We start from the raw sequence: 19,484 nt of genomic DNA on the forward strand, positions 1-19,484 counted from the left end.
TAATGCAGTGACTAGAAGTGTATGCAATACTCCAAATGTGGCCACATCAGAGTTTTGTACAGCTGGAGCATGATCCCATGGTTCCAAAACTTAATCCCTCAACCAATAAAAGCTAACACACTATGCTGCCTTTACAAACCCTTCAACCAAGGTGGCAACTTTCAGGGATCTCTGTACCTGGACAACGAGATCTCTCTGCTCATCTACAAGACCAAGAATCTTACCATTAGCCCAGTACTTTGCATTCCTGTTACTCCTTCCAAAGTGAATCACCTCATACTTGTCCGCATTAAACTCCATTTGCCACCTCTCAGCACAGCTCTGCAGCTTATCTATGTCTCTCTGTAACCTACAACATCCTTCATTACTTTTCACAACTCTACCAATCTTAGTGTCATCCACAAATTTACTAACGCATCCTTCTATGCCCTCATCAGGTCATTTATAAAAATGACAAACAACAGTGGACCCAAAACAGATCCCTGCAGTACCCCTCTAGTAACTGAACTCCAGGATGAATATTTTCTATCAATCACCACCCTCTGTCTTTTCTCAGCTAGCCAATTTCTGATCCAAACCACTAAATCACCCTCAATCCCATGGCTCCGTATTTTGTGCAATAGCCTACTGCGGGGAAACTTATCAAGCACCTTACTGAAATCCAAATACACTACATCAACCGCTTTACCCTCATCCATCTGTTTGGTCACCATCTCAAAGAACTCAATCTCCTCCCTGGCTTCCCAGAGAATCCTCGGATAAATCCGATCACGTCCAGGGGATATCTATTTTTACACCTCCTTATGCACCTCAATCCCACCTAGTCTAGTAGTCTGTTTCTCAGCATTCTTCTCAACAACATTGTCTTTTTCAAGTGTGAATACTGATGAAATGTATTCATTTAGTGCTTCCCCTATCTCCTCTGACTCCACGCATAACTTCCGATTACTATTCTTGATTGGCCCTAATCTTACTCTAGTCATTCTTTTATTCTTGACATACCTATAGAAAGCCTTAGGCTTTTCCTTGATCCTATCTCATGTCCCCTCCTGGCTCTTCTTAGCTCCCTCATGGCTAAGTTGTAACTCTCAAGCGCCCTAACTGAGCCATCACATCTCATCCTAACATAAGCCCCCTTCTTCCTCTTGACAAGAGATACAACTTCCTGAGTAAACAATGGCTCCCGCGTTTGACCACTTCCTCCCTGCCTGACCAGTACATACTTATCAAGGATCCGTAAGTAGCTGGTCCTTGAATAAGCTCCACTCCCCTGCAGTTTCCTTCTCCATCCTATGCATCCTAAATCTTGCCTAATTGCATCATCATTGCCTTTCCCCCAGCTATTATTCTTGTCCTGCAGTATGTACCTATCCCTTTCCATCACTAAAGTAAACATAACCGAATTGTGGTCACTATCACCAAAGTGCTCATCTACCTCCAAATCTAACACCTGGCCAGATTCATTACCCAGTACCAAATCCAATGTGTCCTCCCCCCTTGTTGGCCTGTCTACTTACTGTCAGGAAACCCTCCTGCACACATTGGATAAAAACTGACCCATCTAAAGTACTTGACCTATAGTAGTCCCCGTCAATATTTGGAAAGTTACAGCCCTCATAACTACCTTGTCATAATCAGTGAAACAATGATTTAAACTTTATTGCATGTAGCAGCCAAAGTAAGACCCCTCAAGTAAGCAAGTTCGGCCTCACAACTCAACATGGCTATTGCATGAGTAATCGAGGAATCTGGCCAGGACTTCAACCAAAAGTGTCCATCTTTGGAAGTGTCCAGGATTCAATCCTTCTACAGTGTTGTTCTTTCCAGTTCTGCCCTTGACTTGTTCTGGTGTTAGATTCTCATTCAGTTTTCTCTCTTTCATGTTTGTGGCCTGATGTTATTGATGATTCAAAAGATTCTTTGAGTCCCAACATTGTTTACACATGTGGAGACCTGTCTGTAGCTTGCCTTCTGATCAGAAGTAACTTCCATTTTCTTTTCTACATTTGGGTTTAGCTGTCTGTTTATAAAGCATAGCTTTTCCCGCAATTAACCTCTTTACCTCGGGATATTACTTCTGCAGACACTTAATTGTACATTTGTCATGAGGCAGCAGCTTATTAAGCAGTGTTCTCTCCTCTCTCCCAGAAAACAGTTTATTTTGTTGTTTAACTTTTTCTTTCCAGGAATGACTAATTCACATTTTGCTTTTAATTCCTTTATAACAGTTTATCCATGCCACATTCATCTCAGCAAACAGTTTATTCCAGAAAAAGTTTATGCTGTTTCTTTCAATCCATGAAGTTATTAAAGTTATGAAATTTACATCGTCACAATGTGCTTTCGTTATGTTGTAATGTGTGTACAGCATTACAATACAAGTTGCCTGATTCAAAACCTGACCCAAAACAGTGTTCTGGATTCTGTGCATTGTTCATAATTTTCAGCTACATTCTTCAATATAAAGAATAATTACTCACATATTATACTTAAACTAAATAGCTTGGATATGCCCAAAGATAAACAAATGAGCTGTTTATATGTTCTGTATCAGACAGTGAGGTATATAATACTTAATGTAAATTTACTTTCCTCTCCATTATCAAAAAATATCTTCCAGTCTTGATCATGCCTTTAGTTTTCCTGCCATCATTTCTACTTGTTCATTATTTCATTTGGAGAATGCTTCAGGGTGTTTTATTATATGATATCACTTTCATCCTCACCTTTACCTACCTATCGCATTGCCAGGTACCTTCCCCCCAGCCCCACCCCCTTCCATATATCTTTCAGACCCCTGGGCCCACAAGCCTCATTCCTGATGAAGGGCTTATGCCCGAAACGTTGATTCTCTTGCTCCTCGGATGCTGCGTGACCTACTGTGCTTTTCCACCACCACACTCTTCTACTCTCTTCCAAACTAATTTGCTGCATAGTTTGTTCCACTCCTCCCTGCCACAAACCGGATTCATTCCTCCCATTGACCAACCAGGTCATACCCTCTGCCTTTCTTCACCTATCCCCACTTCACCACCCTGCCCCTGCCACCCCCTTTATTTGCAACTCCCCCTACACCTACCCCCAGTCCCGAAGAAGGGCTTCACTCAAAACGTCGACTTCTCCACCTCCTGATGCTGCCTGGCTTGCTGTGTTCTTCCAGTCTCCTGCCTGTCTACTTATCATGCATATGTAGCTGCTAGGTTAATTTTCTGCTTTATGACACCAACAACCTGTATTTAGAGTCATGGAGTCATAAAGATGTACACCATGGAAACAAACCCTTCAGTCCAACTCATCCATGCTGACCAAATGTCCGTAATTAATCTCGTCCCACTTTCCAGCACTTGACCCATTTCCCTCAACACCTTTCCTGTTCACATACTCATCCAGATGCCTTTGAAACATTGAAATTATACCAGCGTCCACCATTTCCTCTGGCAGCTCATTCCATACACACATCACCCTCTGCATGAAAAAGTTGCCCTTAGGACCCTTTTACATTTTCCCCCTCTCATCCTAAACGTATACCCTCTAGTTCTGGACTCACAACCCAAGGGAAAAGACCTTGTCTAGTTACTGTATCCACGCCCCTCATGATTTTATACACCTCTGTAAGGTTACTCATCAGCCTCCGACACTCCAGAGAAACCAGCTCCAGTCTATTCAGCCTCTCCCTGTAATTCAAATCCTCCAACCCTGGCAACATCCTTGTAAATATTTTCTGAACCCTTTCAAATTTCACAACATCCTTCTTGTAGCAGAGAGACCAGAATTGCACGCAATATTCTAAAAGTGGCCTAACCGATGTCTTGTAGAATTGCAACATGACATCCCAACTTATTTTTATAATTCTCTTAATATAACAAAACACTGTAAGGTACTTCACAAAAATATAAAATCTTGACACCTAGCTACATATTCCATCAGATGGTCAAAAGCTTATTCGGTCAAGAAGAAAAGAGAGGAGGATGTGCAAGAGATAGAGGGGTTTTAGTATAGCTGGAAGAGATTACAGAGACAGAGAGGGACAAGGTCGTGAAGAAATTTGAAAAGGTTGAGAAATTCAAAAACACAATATTGCTTACATCGTGCCAATGTCAGTCAGCAGAGAGAAAAGGTGAACAGGACTTGAGTGCAAGTTAGGACATGAGCAGAAGAGTTTAGGTAACCTTATATTCTTTTTATTACACAAGAAAAAAGCAAACAATTAGAAAGGTCTAAACACAAACATCAAAAAACAAGTTTAACATCTTCATAATAGTATCCACTAGTGTCAATTCCAGAGAAAAGCACTCCTTTCTCAACGATTTAATCTTGACTAAACTGAGGCTTTCTCATTTCTTTCTTAAACTGTAGAGGTAGTTCCTTTCCAAATCCAGTTCAGAAAAAAAAAACTGTTCCCCTTTTGAGCTGAACTGTTTTTTTCTGAATTGAAGTCAAAATAAAATCAATATTTTTTTTTCCTGTTTATTCGATCTGTCATAAACTCAAAAGTATAAACATTTTGCCCATTAACCATTAGGGTCTGCTTGGCACTTGACTGCAGTCATATGCCTTCTTAGAGCTGATGAGCTTTTGCTGACCTTTTGAAATATCTTCACATCCATCTGCCTTAATGTTGATATTCAAATCTAAACATGTATTATACTTGTTTTATTACAGCGAACATACAAAAATTGATATTATATTTTTGCATGACACCACCAAGGAGTTACATATGGATGAGGTATATGAGGAAGCTAAGAATAGACCATTGAGAGACACCAAAGGTAGTGATGCAACAGCAGGAGCAGAAGGAAAGCCAATTGATAGTCCAGGCATGATTAGAGAAATAAAATTGGAACTGGATGACAACAGTCACTCAGCTGGACAATGGCACAGAAACATTGGAGGAGGTTAGTGTGGTCAATTACGTCAAACACTTCGGAGATGTTAAAAAGGACGATGAGTGATAGTCTATCTGTATTTATTTAAATTGACTGCCATTTGGGATTTAGGGGAAAGCATGAACATGAAAGCAGCAACTGACTGGATTGTCTCAGACTCTCAGTGATGAAGTTTGTTAGTTCTTTGCACTTTGCAGCTCATGGTGGAGAAACATGGGAAAGGAGTTTATGAAGATAAAACTGCTTCAAAAGGATTAAGCATTGGTGGTACATGCCTTTTGAGGCATTATCAACAGCTGAATGAATCAAATAATTATTTATTATTAAATTGACAACTATGACTTCAAAAGCTGAAATCAGAGTCATAGAGTCATAGAGATGTACAGCACAGAAACAAACCCTTTGGTCCAACCCGTCCATGCCGACCAGATATCCCATCCTAATCTAGTCCCACCTACCAGCACCCGGCCCATATCCCTCCAAACCCATTCTATTCATATATCCATCCAATGCCTTTTAAATATTGCAATTGTACTAGCTTTCACCACTTCCTCCGGCAGCTCAACCCTTTGTGTGAAAACGTTGCCCCTTAGGTTTCTTTGATATCTTTCCCCTCTCACTCTAAACCTATGCCCTCCAGTTTTGGACTCCCCCACTCCAAGCAAGAGACTTTGTCCACTTATCCGGTTCATGCTCGTCATGATTTTATAAACCTCTATAAGGTCACCACTAAGCCTCCAACGCTCCAGGCAAAGCAACCCCAGCTGGTTCAACCTCTCCCTATAGCTCAAATTCTCCAACCCTGCCAATATCCTTGTAAATCTTTTCTGAACACTTTCAAGTTTTGCAACATCTTTCTGATAGGAAGGAGACCAGAATTGCACGCAATATTCCAACAGTGGCCTAACCAACGTCTTGTACAACCGCAACATGACCTCAGAACATTATTTCAATGAGCCAACACACACTGCAGCACAGAGGAACTACGCAGAGCAGATGAAAATCACCTATACCGTGTATCCAAAAAGAATGGGTACCCAATGAACACAGTCCGCCGATTTCTCAGTAACAAACCCAAACAAGCAGACAAAACACATCCAGAAAACCTAGCCACTCTCCCCTACATCAAAGACATCTGAAAAATGACTGCCAGACTACTCAGACCCCTTGGCATCATGGGAGCCCACAAACCCACCAACACACTAAAACAGCAACTAATGAACTTGAAAGACCCTATACAGACAATGAGCAAAACTAACGTCATTTACAAAATACCGTGCAAGGACTGTAACAAACACTACATTGGTCAAACAGGCAGAAAACTAGCCACCAGGATACATGAACACCAACTAGGCACAAAAAGACATGACCCTCTCTCACTAGTATCCTCACATACGGATGAGGAAGGACACCACTTCTACTGGGACAATTCATCCATGCGAGGACAAGCCAAACAAAGACATCACGAGAATTCCTACAAGGATGGCATTCCAACTGGAACTCTATCAACAACCACATCGAGTTAGGCCCCATCTACCACCCCCTGAGAAAAGGAACCAGAAGTGACATCACCACAGGAAATGACATCACCAACCCAAAGAAACCCAAACATATGAATAGAAAGCAGGAATTTTCAGCATTGCTTCGCTTGAGGTCCACTGAAGATGTTACCTCGTAAGGTAACAAAACGTCTGGAAATGAACCTTTCAGCTCAGCAAGCAAACCTTCATCTGAGCTACAAATCTTCTCAAAACTCACTATGACCTCCCAACTCCTGTACTCAATACTCTGACTAATAAAGGAAAGCATACCAAACACTTTCTTCACTATCCTATCTATCTGCGACTCCACTTTCAAGGAGCTATGAACCTGCACTCCAAGGTCTCTTTGCTCAGCAACACTCCCCACGACCTTACCATTAAGTGTTTAAGTCCTGCTAAGGATTGCTTTCCCAAAATGCAGCACCTCACATTTATCTAAATGAAATTCCATCTGCCACTTCTCAGCCCATTGGCCCTTCTGATCAAGATCTCATTGTAATCTGAGGGCTTTGAAAATTTAATGACACTGAAATTTAAGATATAAAGACATTGTGCACAGATTAATCTGATCAGACAAAACAATTCAGTAATGCTGTAGAAATGTTTGTTTGATTCTCTACTGCAGTTGGAGGCATTCTAAGAGTTAATGCACAACTGCCTGTAAAATCTAAACACCAGGATGAAAGAAATTGCTTTGGACATTGCTTTCTGATGAATGACCATTGTTGTTTTGGCAGTCACTGCATGAATGGAGATAGGTGATGTAAGCATGACATTCACCTTGCACGGTTAAAATTGAGTGTAACAATTTAGACTTATGTAATTCTGCAGAATGTTGTTGCTGAGTCCATCAGGAAGGATGCGAGCCTGAGAGGGATGACTATTCCTGGCAGCAGGAGCCTATAAGTTAAGCCTCCCTATGCATGGATCATATCACTGTTTTCTGCTCGGATCCGCTGTCCGTGCACAGAATCATGTGCATATGTGACCAGTTCGAACCGGCCTCGGGAGCCAAGGTAATCCGAGGCAAGAGCGAGGCCACGCTCTTTGGGACCTGGGCCGACCAATCTCCGATCCCCTTCACTGTCAGGACTGACCACCTGAAGGTGCTGGGTATTTGGTACGGCGGGGGGGGGGGGGGGGGGGCTGGGGCGTGGGCCAAGTCTTGGGAGGAGCGTATCAGCAAGGTGAGGCAGAAACTGGGCAAATGGTAGCTACGGTCACTCTCTATCGTGGGAAAAAACCTGGTCATCAGGTGTGAGGCACTGTCATTGCTGTTATACGTGGCACAGGTCTGGCCTATTCCCAGAACCTGTGCCGCTGCAGTCACCCGGGCCATTTTCCGTTTTATATGGAGATCAAAGATGGACCGGGTCCGAAGGGATTCGTTATATAAAGATCTGGGCAATGGGGGACAAAACACACCCAATGCCACCCTCAACCTGATGGCCACCTTTGTGTGTTGCTGCATCAAGCTGTGCGTGGATCCCCGGTACGCAAACACCAAGTGTCACCACATATTGAGGTTCTACCTGTCCCTGGTGTTGCGAAGGATGGGCCTGGCCTCGCTGCCGCGGAACGCTCCGAGTAGTTGGACCGTTCTGTATCACCTCTCCTTCGTGGAGAAGTTTATGAAGAAAAAAACCTTTGACCACAAGTCCATCAGGAAGTGGTCAGCACATAGTGTCCTTGAGACTCTTCGAGAAAAGGAGAGGGCTGATCCTAACGAGCGATTCCCTGAGCAGACTGTCAAAGTCATTTGGCAGAATGCCTCATCACCACAACTTTCCAACAAGCACCAAGACATGGCTTGGCTGGTGGTGAGAAGAGCTCTGCCTGTGAGATCCTTTATGTACGCCCGGACTCTCTGCCACACCGCACGCTGCCCTCGAAGCGGCTGCGGAGGGGACGAGGCTGTCACACACCTCCTTCTGGAATGTGCCTATGCAGAAGGAATGCAGTGGTGTTTGTCGAGGTTCATCCCGAGCAGCACTGTGACACAGGACTCCGTGCTCTACGGTCTGTTCCCCGGGACGCACACCGAGATGAACATCAACTGTGCCTGGAGGATCATCAACTCGGTGAAAGATGCTCTTTGGTCTGTCCGAAACCTGTTGATCTTCCAGCTGAAGGAGTTGACCCCGACTGAATGTTGCAGACTGGCACATTCCAAGGTCCAGGACTACGTGTTGAGGGATACGCTGAAGCGTGAGGCAGCTGCCGCCAAGGCGCGGTGGGGAAAGACCACCATGTAGCACCTGCCTGCCAAAGAACAGGGGGCCCACCCAGCCATTTGGGCTCTGCTGATGCCTCAGCAGAAGATCTGTATAGCAAATGTACAGACTTGTATATATGAAAAATAAATTTCGATGTCATTATGTAAAGCCATGTAATGTGTGCACAAGAATGGCATGACCAATTGTATAGAGATCCAAATAATTTTATGAATAAAATATATTTTTGAAATAAACAAAATGTTGTTATTAGAACTAACAGAGGGCTGAAATTGATGTCCTACACTCTCACTGTTACCATTGTCCCTGTTTCCCATGAGCATCCACCTTCCCCTCTGATGACCATCACCCAATACCCTTGACCACCCATTTCTCAATCGCCGTCCCACCCCAACCCGTGCACACGTTCCATTCACTTCCCTGATCCTACACATTCCTCTGGTTTCTACGTATTCCTCCATTGCCCCGAGTACACTGTTCTCTGCCCAATCCAAAATCCCTGTCCACTTCTCAATTGCCACCCATTTCTTCAATCCTCACCCACTCTCTTGATCACCAAGACTTCCCCCATCCCCATGCACTCCCTTGCTCCCTGGACAGTTTTACCTGCTACCCTATTCTTTCCCACTCCCTGATCACCAGCCACTCTCACAATCTCCACCTACCCCCTCATTTGTCACCCTCTCCCCCATCCTACCCCAGCACACTCACAGTGTGCAACATATCATATGTTAACTGTACTCTTTGTATGGCAACATCGCTGTAACCTGTCTTCTTTGCAGGCTCCAATGAAGTGACTGGTGGTATCATTGAACCCTGCTATTAAACAGATGGTGTCTAAACCTCTATGGAAACACAAGTTGGAAGAAATAGGGGACCGGATGGAGTGCAGAATGAAATGTAGCTCCCAGACATTGTGACAAACATTTCTCAGGGCCTTACAATTCTGGCAGCTTCTGCTCATCTAAATATGCGTTGGTAGTTGGAGCCACAGATCCAGTGCCAAGTGGAATGGTGAAAGCTGCAATTCACTTGCACGATACTACCATTGTTTAGGTATATCCCTTCCTGTCTGCAGAAGTGAATGCGTGTTCTGTAACTACCCTCAAAGAAATGCAATTATCATCTATTACACTGAGAGTCTTGGGGAAATCAGCCACACAGAAAATGATATGGCTCTGCTTCTCTGCTGACTTGCTGGAGTTTTTACTGGGCTGCAACTCTCTACATCGGTGATTTGGAAAAATGTTCTTATTGCTCCCTGGCTGATGTTGCAAATTGTTAGTTGTAGCTGCCTTGAAATGACCCTGTGCAGTGTAGAAACTTGAGAAGTGTAGAAACTTTGTTCACTTCAATTTTACAAGCTCACTGTATCAATTCCACATGGTAATTAGTCAGAAATGTCACCCTATACTTATATATAAATGTTCAGATATTCTAAGAAAATTCCTGCTTGTGCGATAAGTTCCTGGTTTTTCAGATGTTGTGTAGCTGTTATTTTCAGTCAGTTGCTATGTGTATTATTCATCATATCGGCATGTGGGCCAGCTGCCTGGAATGCTAGTTTGCAAAGGCGAACGTGAGGACTGCTGATGCTGGAGATTAGTCAAGAGTGTGGTGCTGGAGGAGCACAGAAGGCCAGGCAGCATCCGAGGAGCAGGAGAATCGAAGTTTCAGGCAAAAGCCATTCATCAGGAATGAAGGGCTTTTGCCCAAAACATTGATTCTCCAGCTCCTCAGATGTTGCCTGACCTGCTGTGCTTCTCCAGCACCACACTCTCAACTGCTAGTTTCCAAAGTAGAGTGATACCACAACATGGGTTTAATTCTTATACCAGCTATGACTGTGAAGGATTCACCAGAACAACCTTTCCCCTTGCCTGAGGTGTGGTGTCGTTTGGGTTACATCACCACTTCTGTCTAATGACAGAGTTAAGACAATGGCAACTTTATCGTTACTATAATGGAATAACTGATTGCAGCTCATATGCTGCCACCTTCAGGATAATCTAAGAGCTGCTGTTTATTTTTTTATCTTCGTATTCATTGCAATATTGGAGGGTAAAGTCACGAGACTTGCCAGACCATAGGGCTGCTGTCTCAGAGGAAGATAACCAGCTTGGCTCTCAGCATTGCCAATAAATAAATCAACAGCAGATGTACATCTTACTGCAATATTAAGGGACTGCATATATGGAATCTGACAACTTTTGATCCATTTGATAAACTTCATCTGGAATAAAGACACACGTATAACAGCTGTTGTGGGTATGTTCACCGAGCTGGGAAGTTGGTTTACAGATGTTTCATCCCCTTTCTAGGTGACATCCTCAGTGGTGTGGAGCCTCCTGTGCAGTGCTGCTGTACTGTGAGGGTTGGAATTTGTTTGGTTTTGTTCATGTTGCTGTTCCGGTTCCAGTAGTTCATTGCAGTGATCGGTATATTGGATCTTGGTCTACAACTGAACAAACCAGATAAAATCTTAATAGTTACTCTAAATATTTTACTAATACACAAATCATAAATATTTTCTCAAACATATTAGCTTTAAATTTATGTTGAAAGATGATTGCAATTTTTCATATCCTCAAAGTATTAGACAATAAAGTTAGAGATGAAAATAATTTGTAAATTTAATAATTGGAACTGATTCAAAAAGAAGCTCTTACATAAACAAAAATTTTTAATAAGTGACATGTTCACAATTTCAATATTCCACGTAGTATAAAATATACATGATAAACTTACAGGTCTTCCAGAATTGAGCAGGCAAATGGGACTGACTGCACAGAAAGCTGGATCAGACTTGATAGCCTGAATGGCCTTTTTTTGCATCATAAATGAATCTGTGAACAAGTGATCCTTTACTGAAAACTCAGTTCTTCACAGTTGATGCTAATGAATTCCAGGCATTAGTAAACAATAAAGGGGCACAATTCATTAAAACACATTACTCAGTCCACATACAGTAGCTGTCAATATTTAAGTTAAAAGAAGCTCAAATCTTTGAAGCTGACCTTTTGTATTATTGCCATGCTATTAACAGAATTGCAATGAGCTCACATTGTCCATTCATTATTGAACCTGGCAAATGTTTAAAATTTGACAACTGCCAAAAATAGATGTTGGTTTCTTATGTTCTGCATATATTTTCACTTAAACCAGCATGCTGAGATGTGTTTTATTACAAATGGAATTGTCCTCAGCTCATGTTGTCTCTCCTAATCTTAATTTAATTCTGTCAGGAAAGAGCAAGAACAGTTCTATTCATAAGTAAAGAGTGGCGTTCATCAACTCAACTGAAATGTAAAAATACCAACTCTGATATTTGAAACATCCTTTGATGTAAACTTGCACTTTCAGAAATAATTATTGAGACACACAGCTTTAAGAACTTGATCCATAAAATGTTAATTAAAACAAAATTTTCTTAGTATCTTAAATCAAACAGTTTGTGATAAAACAATATTCCAGTGAATGAGTGGGAATGTTTTGAACATATTGTTTGCAAGGCACTAGCTTTTATAGTTGCTTTGTTGTATATGAAAGTGAATACTTCTTTGCAGCTCATAGCTATTATCTTTTCCAGTTTTAAAAAAAAGGAACAGTTGTTCTATCAATACTTAAACAAAGTTTTAGCTTCAACTCATCCCATCGTACAACATTTGGTAACATCAGACTTTCAAATCTTTTGCAATCAGAACTAATATAAGTTCAGCAAAATTCAATAAATACTGGGAGCAAAATTACTTTTGTCCTGAACAAGAGGCTCAAATTCCAGGTTTCTTGCTGTCTTAATGATCTCAAAACCTCCCCATGATAGGCAGCATTCAGTCTCGGAAGGAGAAAGTGAGGACTGCCGATGCTGGAGCTCAGAGTTGAGTGTCGTGCTGGAAAAGCACAGCAGGTCAGGCAGCATCTGAGGAGCAGGAGAATCAACGTTTTGGGCATATACTCTTCATCAGGAAGCCCTACACTCTCGATTCAGGTTCCTAGACCTGGGCCTTGTCCACTCCTTTCTTCTCTCCACATTTTTCTCTTTTTACCGTTTCTCAATCTTTTCTTTTACCTTTTTGCCTTCTTTTGATGGGCTTAGCCACAGCGACAGTGGTGACGAAGTGGGCACACCTTGGGACTCATGGCAAGCTGGGTACCAGATCCAATAGTGATGCATTGGTGGGCTTGGCACAGACTCCCTTGCAGCAGCAGTGTTGCTAGGCCCACCGAGTGCCTAAAGGAGTAGTGGGGTCTCAGGCTGGCTGAGTGCTTTGCATTGCTGACCTCAGTGTGGGAGCAAAGGTTAGCCTCATGCCGGTTCTCGCTCGATGCAGAAGTCGCAGCATCAGGGAGGAGCCCGGAGCCGGGCCCATGGCTCAGCCAGGACTCGGCAGCTGTAGGAGCACTGGCAGAGGCAATGATCATATTCGAGACCCAGAGCCCGTTTCAAAGATCCCAGAGCCCAAAACAAGAAGGAAATGTCAAGATCAACTTTATTGCCGTATTTTCTAACTTTATATTCCGTGTTTCAAGGTGGTGCTGAAGACTGATGACACTAAAAACCACATTTCATTGTATACGTAATAAATGTGACAATAAATAAATCTAATCTAATCGAAAAATATAAGGGTTAATGTTTGCACTCTTGGTTACTATTCAGTCTTGATGTATTGTCCACGTGTTCAGATGTCAAGATCAGGGTCCACTGTGAAAATGCGGTTGAATAATGAAACTTATGAGTTTTACTACTATAAAGGGCAGCCTGTATACCAGCAGCTGTAAATTCACCTGCATTCCAGTTTGGAACTATAGTCTGCTAAATTGGAGAATTTCTATCATAACAGAACTGTAGTTGTACCTGCATCACAAGGTTAGCAAAGGTTCCAGAAGGTGCCTCAGTATCAGATTGTCATAAACAATTAGCGATGGGTAACATTAATGTGATTAACTAATTTGAAGAAAATTGTTATAAGTCTACATTTAACACAAGAAGAATGACCATTTGAGCAAAGGTGTCAGAAAGAAGAATCTAACATTTTCAGAAAAAAAAGGAATAAAACTGGAACACATAAAAAGCAAAAGTTATTTCCAAAATTTTTTTAATTTGATAAACAAATAGAACATCATGTGTTATCAACAGCATCCTTCTAATTTTTTTTTGTATTCCCAGCACCTCAACTTTTGGACTTTTTAGGCCTTTCTCCTCTTCCAGATCCATGATGTTTACCCCCTTTCCCCAGCCCATCTCCCCCCTGTCTTTTTTTCCTTTGAGCCTGACCCTCCTCTTTTAAAGAATGTATCCACAAAGCATCAAAGGACCCAGGAGCTTGGTAGCCAGGCTCATTTGTATGCAGAATGTCTTTAGACAACAGAATGCAAATAGCAGGAAGGTTTCTTTTCACAGTTAAGCTATCTAACCCTGCCTCTGAAACAACAGGCTCCCAGAGTTCCTCAACCTGTTTATAAAACAATTTGGTAATTTGATGGAGGCCTTTTAATCTTCTCTTCATGATCTCCACACAGGTGATTGCTTTGCTGACAGCCTTCCCAGTGCCGGTGAAAAGGATCTCTCTGATATTGGCTGATTCCATCTTTCCAATAGCGTATCCCATGAGATTTCGGATTTTGCTACCTTCCTTCACCTTCATTTCAATAATATCTTTTCGAAGATTGGCAATTGGTAGTGGACAAGGGAGTTCTGTGATCTTCGTTTTTTGGTAGTTTTCCATTTCAAGAAATGCCTTACAATTCTATGGTGATAGAAATCAGAACCTGTAAACATAAATGTATAAATATTAAAACTAAGAATCTAGAGTGTCTACTTTGACTTTCATTCTAATTTATTACAAACTTTAAAATGCATTATACTGTGTCTTACTGAAAGTGCTGACTCAGTCTAATGGTAGAAACTGACAATCCGAGTAGTTCTTTTTGGCGACCATTAAACATGACAATAACTTGACAATGGAGGTGACTGACATTGTCTGACATTCAAATATGCACGAGTGCTGAATTTTGGAGAATACCACCAAGTGTGGCTTCTGCTATTTAGAAGATTGAAGACATGCTACTGCAGCAACTGAGGTAAACCAGCACAACATAGACAGCAGATTGAACTGATTCTTCACAAGCTATTGTTCAGTTACAATCGAGTGGTGCATATATTCTTGATGTTAGAAAACATTTCAGAGTAAAATTCCACTTAAGAGTCATAGAGATGCACAGCACAGACACAGACCCTTTGGTCCAACTCGTCCATGCTGGCCAGATATCCCAATCTAGTCCCATTTGCCAGCATTTGGCCCATATCTCTCAAAACCCTTCCTATTCATATACCCATCCAGATGCTTTTTAAATGTTGGAATTGTACCAGCCTCCACCACTTCTTCTGGCAGCTTATTCCATACACACATCACCCTCTGTGTGAAAACATTACCCCTTAGGCCCCTTTGAAATCTTTCCCCTCTCATCCCAAACCAATGTCCTTTAGTTCTGGACTCCCCCACCCAGGGAAAAAACTGTAGCTATTTACCCCATCCATGCCCCTCATGATTTTATAAACATCTATAAGGTCACCCCTCAGTCTCCAACACTCCTGGGAAAACAGCCCCAGCGTATTCAGCCTCTCCCTATAGCTCAAACCTCCAACCCTGGCAACATCCTTGTAATTTACTTCAAGTTCCACAACATCCTTTCTATTGGAGGGAGGCCAGAATTGCACTCAATATTCCAAAGTGGCCTAACCAATGAACTGTAGAACTGCAACATGACCTCCCAACTCCTATACTCAATGCTCTGACCAATAAAGGAAATTATATCAAATACATTCTTCACTAACCTATCTACCCGCGACACCACTTTCAAGGAACTATGAACCTGCACTCCAAGGTCTCTTTGTGTAGTAACACCCCCCCCCCCGACCTTACCATTAAGGTGTTCAGGTCCTGCCTGCACTTGTGGTGCTACTTTAGCAGCTAGTGCTTTGTGCATAATTTTAATTGTACACACCAATTCCTTCTTACCCAACCTTCATTTTAAGTATTTGAATTTCAATTGAAACATTTCTATTTTCTAACTTTTATTACAGCCAGTCCATTTTCTTATATCCTGAGAATCACTGAATTCTGGATTCTACTTTATACAAACTGAGCATGAATCCCTCTCGTCTTAGCTTGTCAATCTACCGCTATACAGACAGGGTGTCAAATGGGTCCTTCTGCACCATTTCCAATCTCTGATGTCTATAAACCCCAGAAACGCACAGATTTTCTCAAAATGCATATGCAGATAAATAATTTCCAATATACCATCAAGTGATGAGCTGGAAATGCAACTTGACAGTATACAATAATAAATAATGTACAGGTGTCTACATGGAAAATTTTCTGTAAAACACAGAAAAGGGAAAGCATCACCAAAAAATGCACGATATGAAAGCTGGGTGATTTCAGCAGCAAAACACTGAGTGAAGAATAATTGTATCCAATTACATGAGTAAATTAATAAATCCCATGCACTTGGAACTTCATTCTCCAAGTAAGGTGAACAAGGAAATTATCCAATTATTTTCATTCTAGCTCGGAATAACTACTCTTCGCTGCCACAGTAGCATCTGGTCTTTTATTTCGATGAGAGCAGCCAGAGCCTTGATTTAACATCTTATGTGTAATACAATATCACTGACTCCTCAGTACTACACAAGAGTATCAGCCTTCACATTTTGTCGAATTCAGTCCAGTGGTGACTGCAACACACCATCATTCCAACTCTGAGGTTAAGTCATGGATGGCACTTAAATAAAGGAAAGTACATGGCTACTGGAGATCTAAAATAAGAATTTAAAACATCAGCAGGCCAGGCAGTAACCCTGCTTCTCTCTCCAGAGACAATGCTTTTAATTACCTTTCATCAAAACTATCCAAAATTGGAGATGTAAAATTTTTCAAGCAAGTTGAGAGACAAGCAAAGGTGGTGATGAGGAAAAACGTGCAGGTGTGATACTGTGGATGGAAGAGAGATGAGAGGATCAAGGATGGTGTAAGAAGAAAGAAGTTGTACAGATCAAATACACATTTGTGACAATTTATAAGGGCTTGGATCACACATGCAGTAGTGTGTGCAATTTTGGTCTCTTTGTATTCAGCAAAAACATCTTTTCTGAGATAGAGTGCAGTGAAAGTTCATCAGAATTTTTCCAGTATGGCATACCTATCCTGCGAAGAGAGACTGAGCAAAGTGGACCTGCCTTTTCTATAGTATTGAAGGATGAATAGTGATCTCATTGATAAAAAAAAAACTGTATTTTAAAGCAAGACAATACAGATGGAGGTGAGATATTTCCTCTGTCTATAGGGGGCAGATTTCAAATGAGGGGTCTGCCAAATGGGCCTGAGATGAAAAGAAATCTTTACCTTTGAAAATTGTGAACTTTCAGAATTTTCTATCATAGTGGATTGTGAAGGCTCAGCCTTTGAGTATGTTTAAGGTGGGGATGGATACGTTTCAGAAAACTGGTGCCATACGAGGTTATGGGCTTGGGGTGGGTAAAACACACGAGTGTTTAACAGTCATGTCTATACTAAATGGGAGGGCAGTGTCCAGCAATTGTTATGATCTGGAATTGATACAGCTGCTCCTCACCACCTTTCTCCCCTTTAATCATTTACACTTTGCAACTTTCCCGTCTGACATTATTTGTAGATTAGATTAGATTCCCTACAGTGTACACACCGACCCTCCGAAGAGTAACCCACCCAAACCCCTTTTCCCTCTAAGTAATGCACCTAACACTTCGGGCAATTTAGCGTGGCCAATTCACCCGACCTGCACATCTTTGGACTGTGGGAGGAAACCCACGCAGACACGAGGAGAATGTGCAAACCTCCACACAGTCACCCAAGGCTGGGTTCCTGGTGCTGTGAGGGTGCAGTGCTAACCACTGAGTTCACTTTCTCAGCTCCAATGCTCTGATATTCTAACCCATCCCGCTTCTCAACAAACGTTAACTGTTTTTCTTTACTAGACCTGCCGAGCTTTTCCAGTTTCGTTGCCAACGCACCGAATGTTCAGCAGCTGCTCTTCCAGCTCCTGACGGTGCCCCTCCCCGCAGCTCCCGGGCCCCGAGTTCTCACGAACCCTCCCCGGGATCCCGGCCCCGAGTCCGCCCGCCGCTCCGGGGTCCCACCACCACCACCAGGCCCCACACCTTGTCCTCGGCCCTCTGACGTAATTTCCTGCCGGTGGGCGGAAGTGGCGCTGACAATGGCGGAGCTGAAGAGGTTGCAGAACCGTCTGGAGAAGCTCGAGACTCAGCTGTACGGAGAGAGAGGGAGACAGGCCGGACAGGTACCGGGGGGAGGGGGGAAGGAGAGCGCCTGGGAGCTGGTGTGGTGCAGAGAAGGCTGTTGGTGAGAGCGAGGCGAGAAGTAGGAGGCTGGGGAGGGGTAGTGTGTGAGAGAATGAGGGGGCAGGAGAATGGTAGAGGGATGAGGGAGTGGAATGAATTGGGACTGAGTTGAGAGAGAATAGAGTCAGAGATGTAAAGCACGGAAACAGATTGTCTGGTCTAACCAATGCTAGCATTTGGCCCATAGCCCTCCCTGTTCATATACCCATCCAGATGCTTTTTTAAATAGAACATAGAAGAATACAGCGCAGTACAAGCCCTTCGGCCCTCGATGTTGCGCCGATCCAAGCCCACCTAACCTACACTAGCCCACTATCCTCCATATGCCTATCCAATGCCCGCTTAAATGCCCATAAAGAGGGAGAGTCCACCACTGCTACTGGCAGGGCATTCCATGAACTCACGACTCGCTGAGTAAAGAACCTACCCCTAACATCTGTCCTATACCTACCCCCACCTTAATTTAAAGCTATGCCCCCTTGTAATAGCTGACTCCATATGTGAAAAAAGATTCTCACTGTCGACCCTATCTAAACCCCTAATCATCTTGTACACCTCTATCAAGTCACCCCTAAACCTTCTTTTCTCCAATGAAAACAACCCCAAGTGCCTCAGCCTTTCCTCATACGATCTTTCTACCATACCAGGCAACATCCTGGTAAACCTCCTCTGCACCCGGTCCAGTGCCTCCACATCCTTCCTAGATTATGGCGACCAAAACTGCACACAATACTCCAGATGTGGCCGCACCAGAGTCTTATACAACTGCAACATGACCTCAGTACTCCGGAACTCAATTCCTCTACCAATAAAAGCCAGTACGCCATATGCCTTCTTCACCGCACTATTTACCTGGGTGGCAACTTTCAAAGATCTGTGTACATGGACACTAAGATCCCTCTGCTCATCCACACTACCAAGTATCTGACCATTAGCCCAGTACCCCATCTTTTTATTACTCTTACCAAAGTGAATCACCTCACACTTAGCTACATTGAACTCCATTTGCCACCTTTCTGCCCAGTTCTGCAGCTTATCTATATCCCGCTATAACCTGCCACATCCTTCCTCACTGTCTACAACTCCTCCGACTTTCGTATCATCCGCAAACTTGCTCACCCAACCTTCTAACCCCTCCTCCAGGTCATTTATAAAAATGACAAACAGCAATGGTCCCAAAACAGATCCTTGCGGAACACCGCTAGTGACGGCACTCCAAGATGAACCTTTACCATCAACTACTACCCTCTGTCTTCTTCCAGCCAGCCAACTCCTAATCCAAACCTCCAACTCACCCTCAATGCCATACCTCCGTATTTTTTGCAGTAGTCTACCATGGGGAACCTTATCAAATGCCTTACTAAAATCCATATACACCACATCTACCGCTTTCCCCTCGTCCACCTCCTTAGTCACCTTC

General features: G+C 42.8%; 2 protein-coding genes and 1 pseudogene across 8 annotated transcripts in view; 2 read left to right on the forward strand and 1 right to left on the reverse strand.

Annotated features, from left to right (window-relative positions):
- Positions 1–7,350: 7,350 nt before the first annotated feature.
- On the forward strand, positions 7,351–8,682 carry LOC148152199 (uncharacterized; annotated as a pseudogene).
- Positions 8,683–13,740: 5,058 nt separating this feature from the next.
- rpp25l (ribonuclease P/MRP 25 subunit-like) lies at positions 13,741–17,885 on the reverse strand. 7 transcript variants are annotated; one of them, XM_043683576.2, is made up of 3 exons: positions 17,717–17,774; positions 16,561–16,658; positions 13,741–14,430 (listed from the first exon to the last, which is right to left on the reverse strand). In XM_043683576.2, exon 3 carries the CDS (start codon positions 14,385–14,387, stop codon positions 13,833–13,835), a length of 555 nt encoding a protein of 184 aa, XP_043539511.1. In that variant the 5' UTR covers positions 14,388–14,430; positions 16,561–16,658; positions 17,717–17,774; the 3' UTR covers positions 13,741–13,832. The 7 variants fall into 7 exon arrangements, with proteins under 7 accessions (XP_043539511.1, XP_043539643.1, XP_043539800.1 ...); XM_043683708.2 differs by lacking the exon at positions 17,717–17,774 and adding an exon at positions 17,683–17,701; XM_043683865.2 differs by lacking the exons at positions 16,561–16,658; positions 17,717–17,774 and adding an exon at positions 17,864–17,885.
- The window catches only part of dctn3 (dynactin 3 (p22)), a 29,168-nt gene continuing 27,567 nt past the window's right edge, over positions 17,884–19,484 (forward strand). The window contains exon 1 of the mRNA XM_043683946.2: positions 17,884–18,003. Coding sequence (XP_043539881.1) covers positions 17,920–18,003 — 84 coding nt within the window. The 5' untranslated portion in view covers positions 17,884–17,919. The remainder of the gene's footprint in view (positions 18,004–19,484) is intronic.

This window comes from Chiloscyllium plagiosum, unplaced genomic scaffold, assembly GCF_037043375.1.
Source record: "Chiloscyllium plagiosum isolate Xiang-an unplaced genomic scaffold, Cpla_swu_hap1 HiC_scaffold_1, whole genome shotgun sequence".
Lineage (NCBI taxonomy): Eukaryota > Metazoa > Chordata > Chondrichthyes > Orectolobiformes > Hemiscylliidae > Chiloscyllium > Chiloscyllium plagiosum.

Excerpts from the sequence above, each read along its gene's own strand:
- rpp25l (XM_043683865.2), bottom strand. The coding sequence starts at position 14,387 with ATGGAAAACTACCAAAAAACGAAGATCACAGAACTCCCTTGTCCACTA.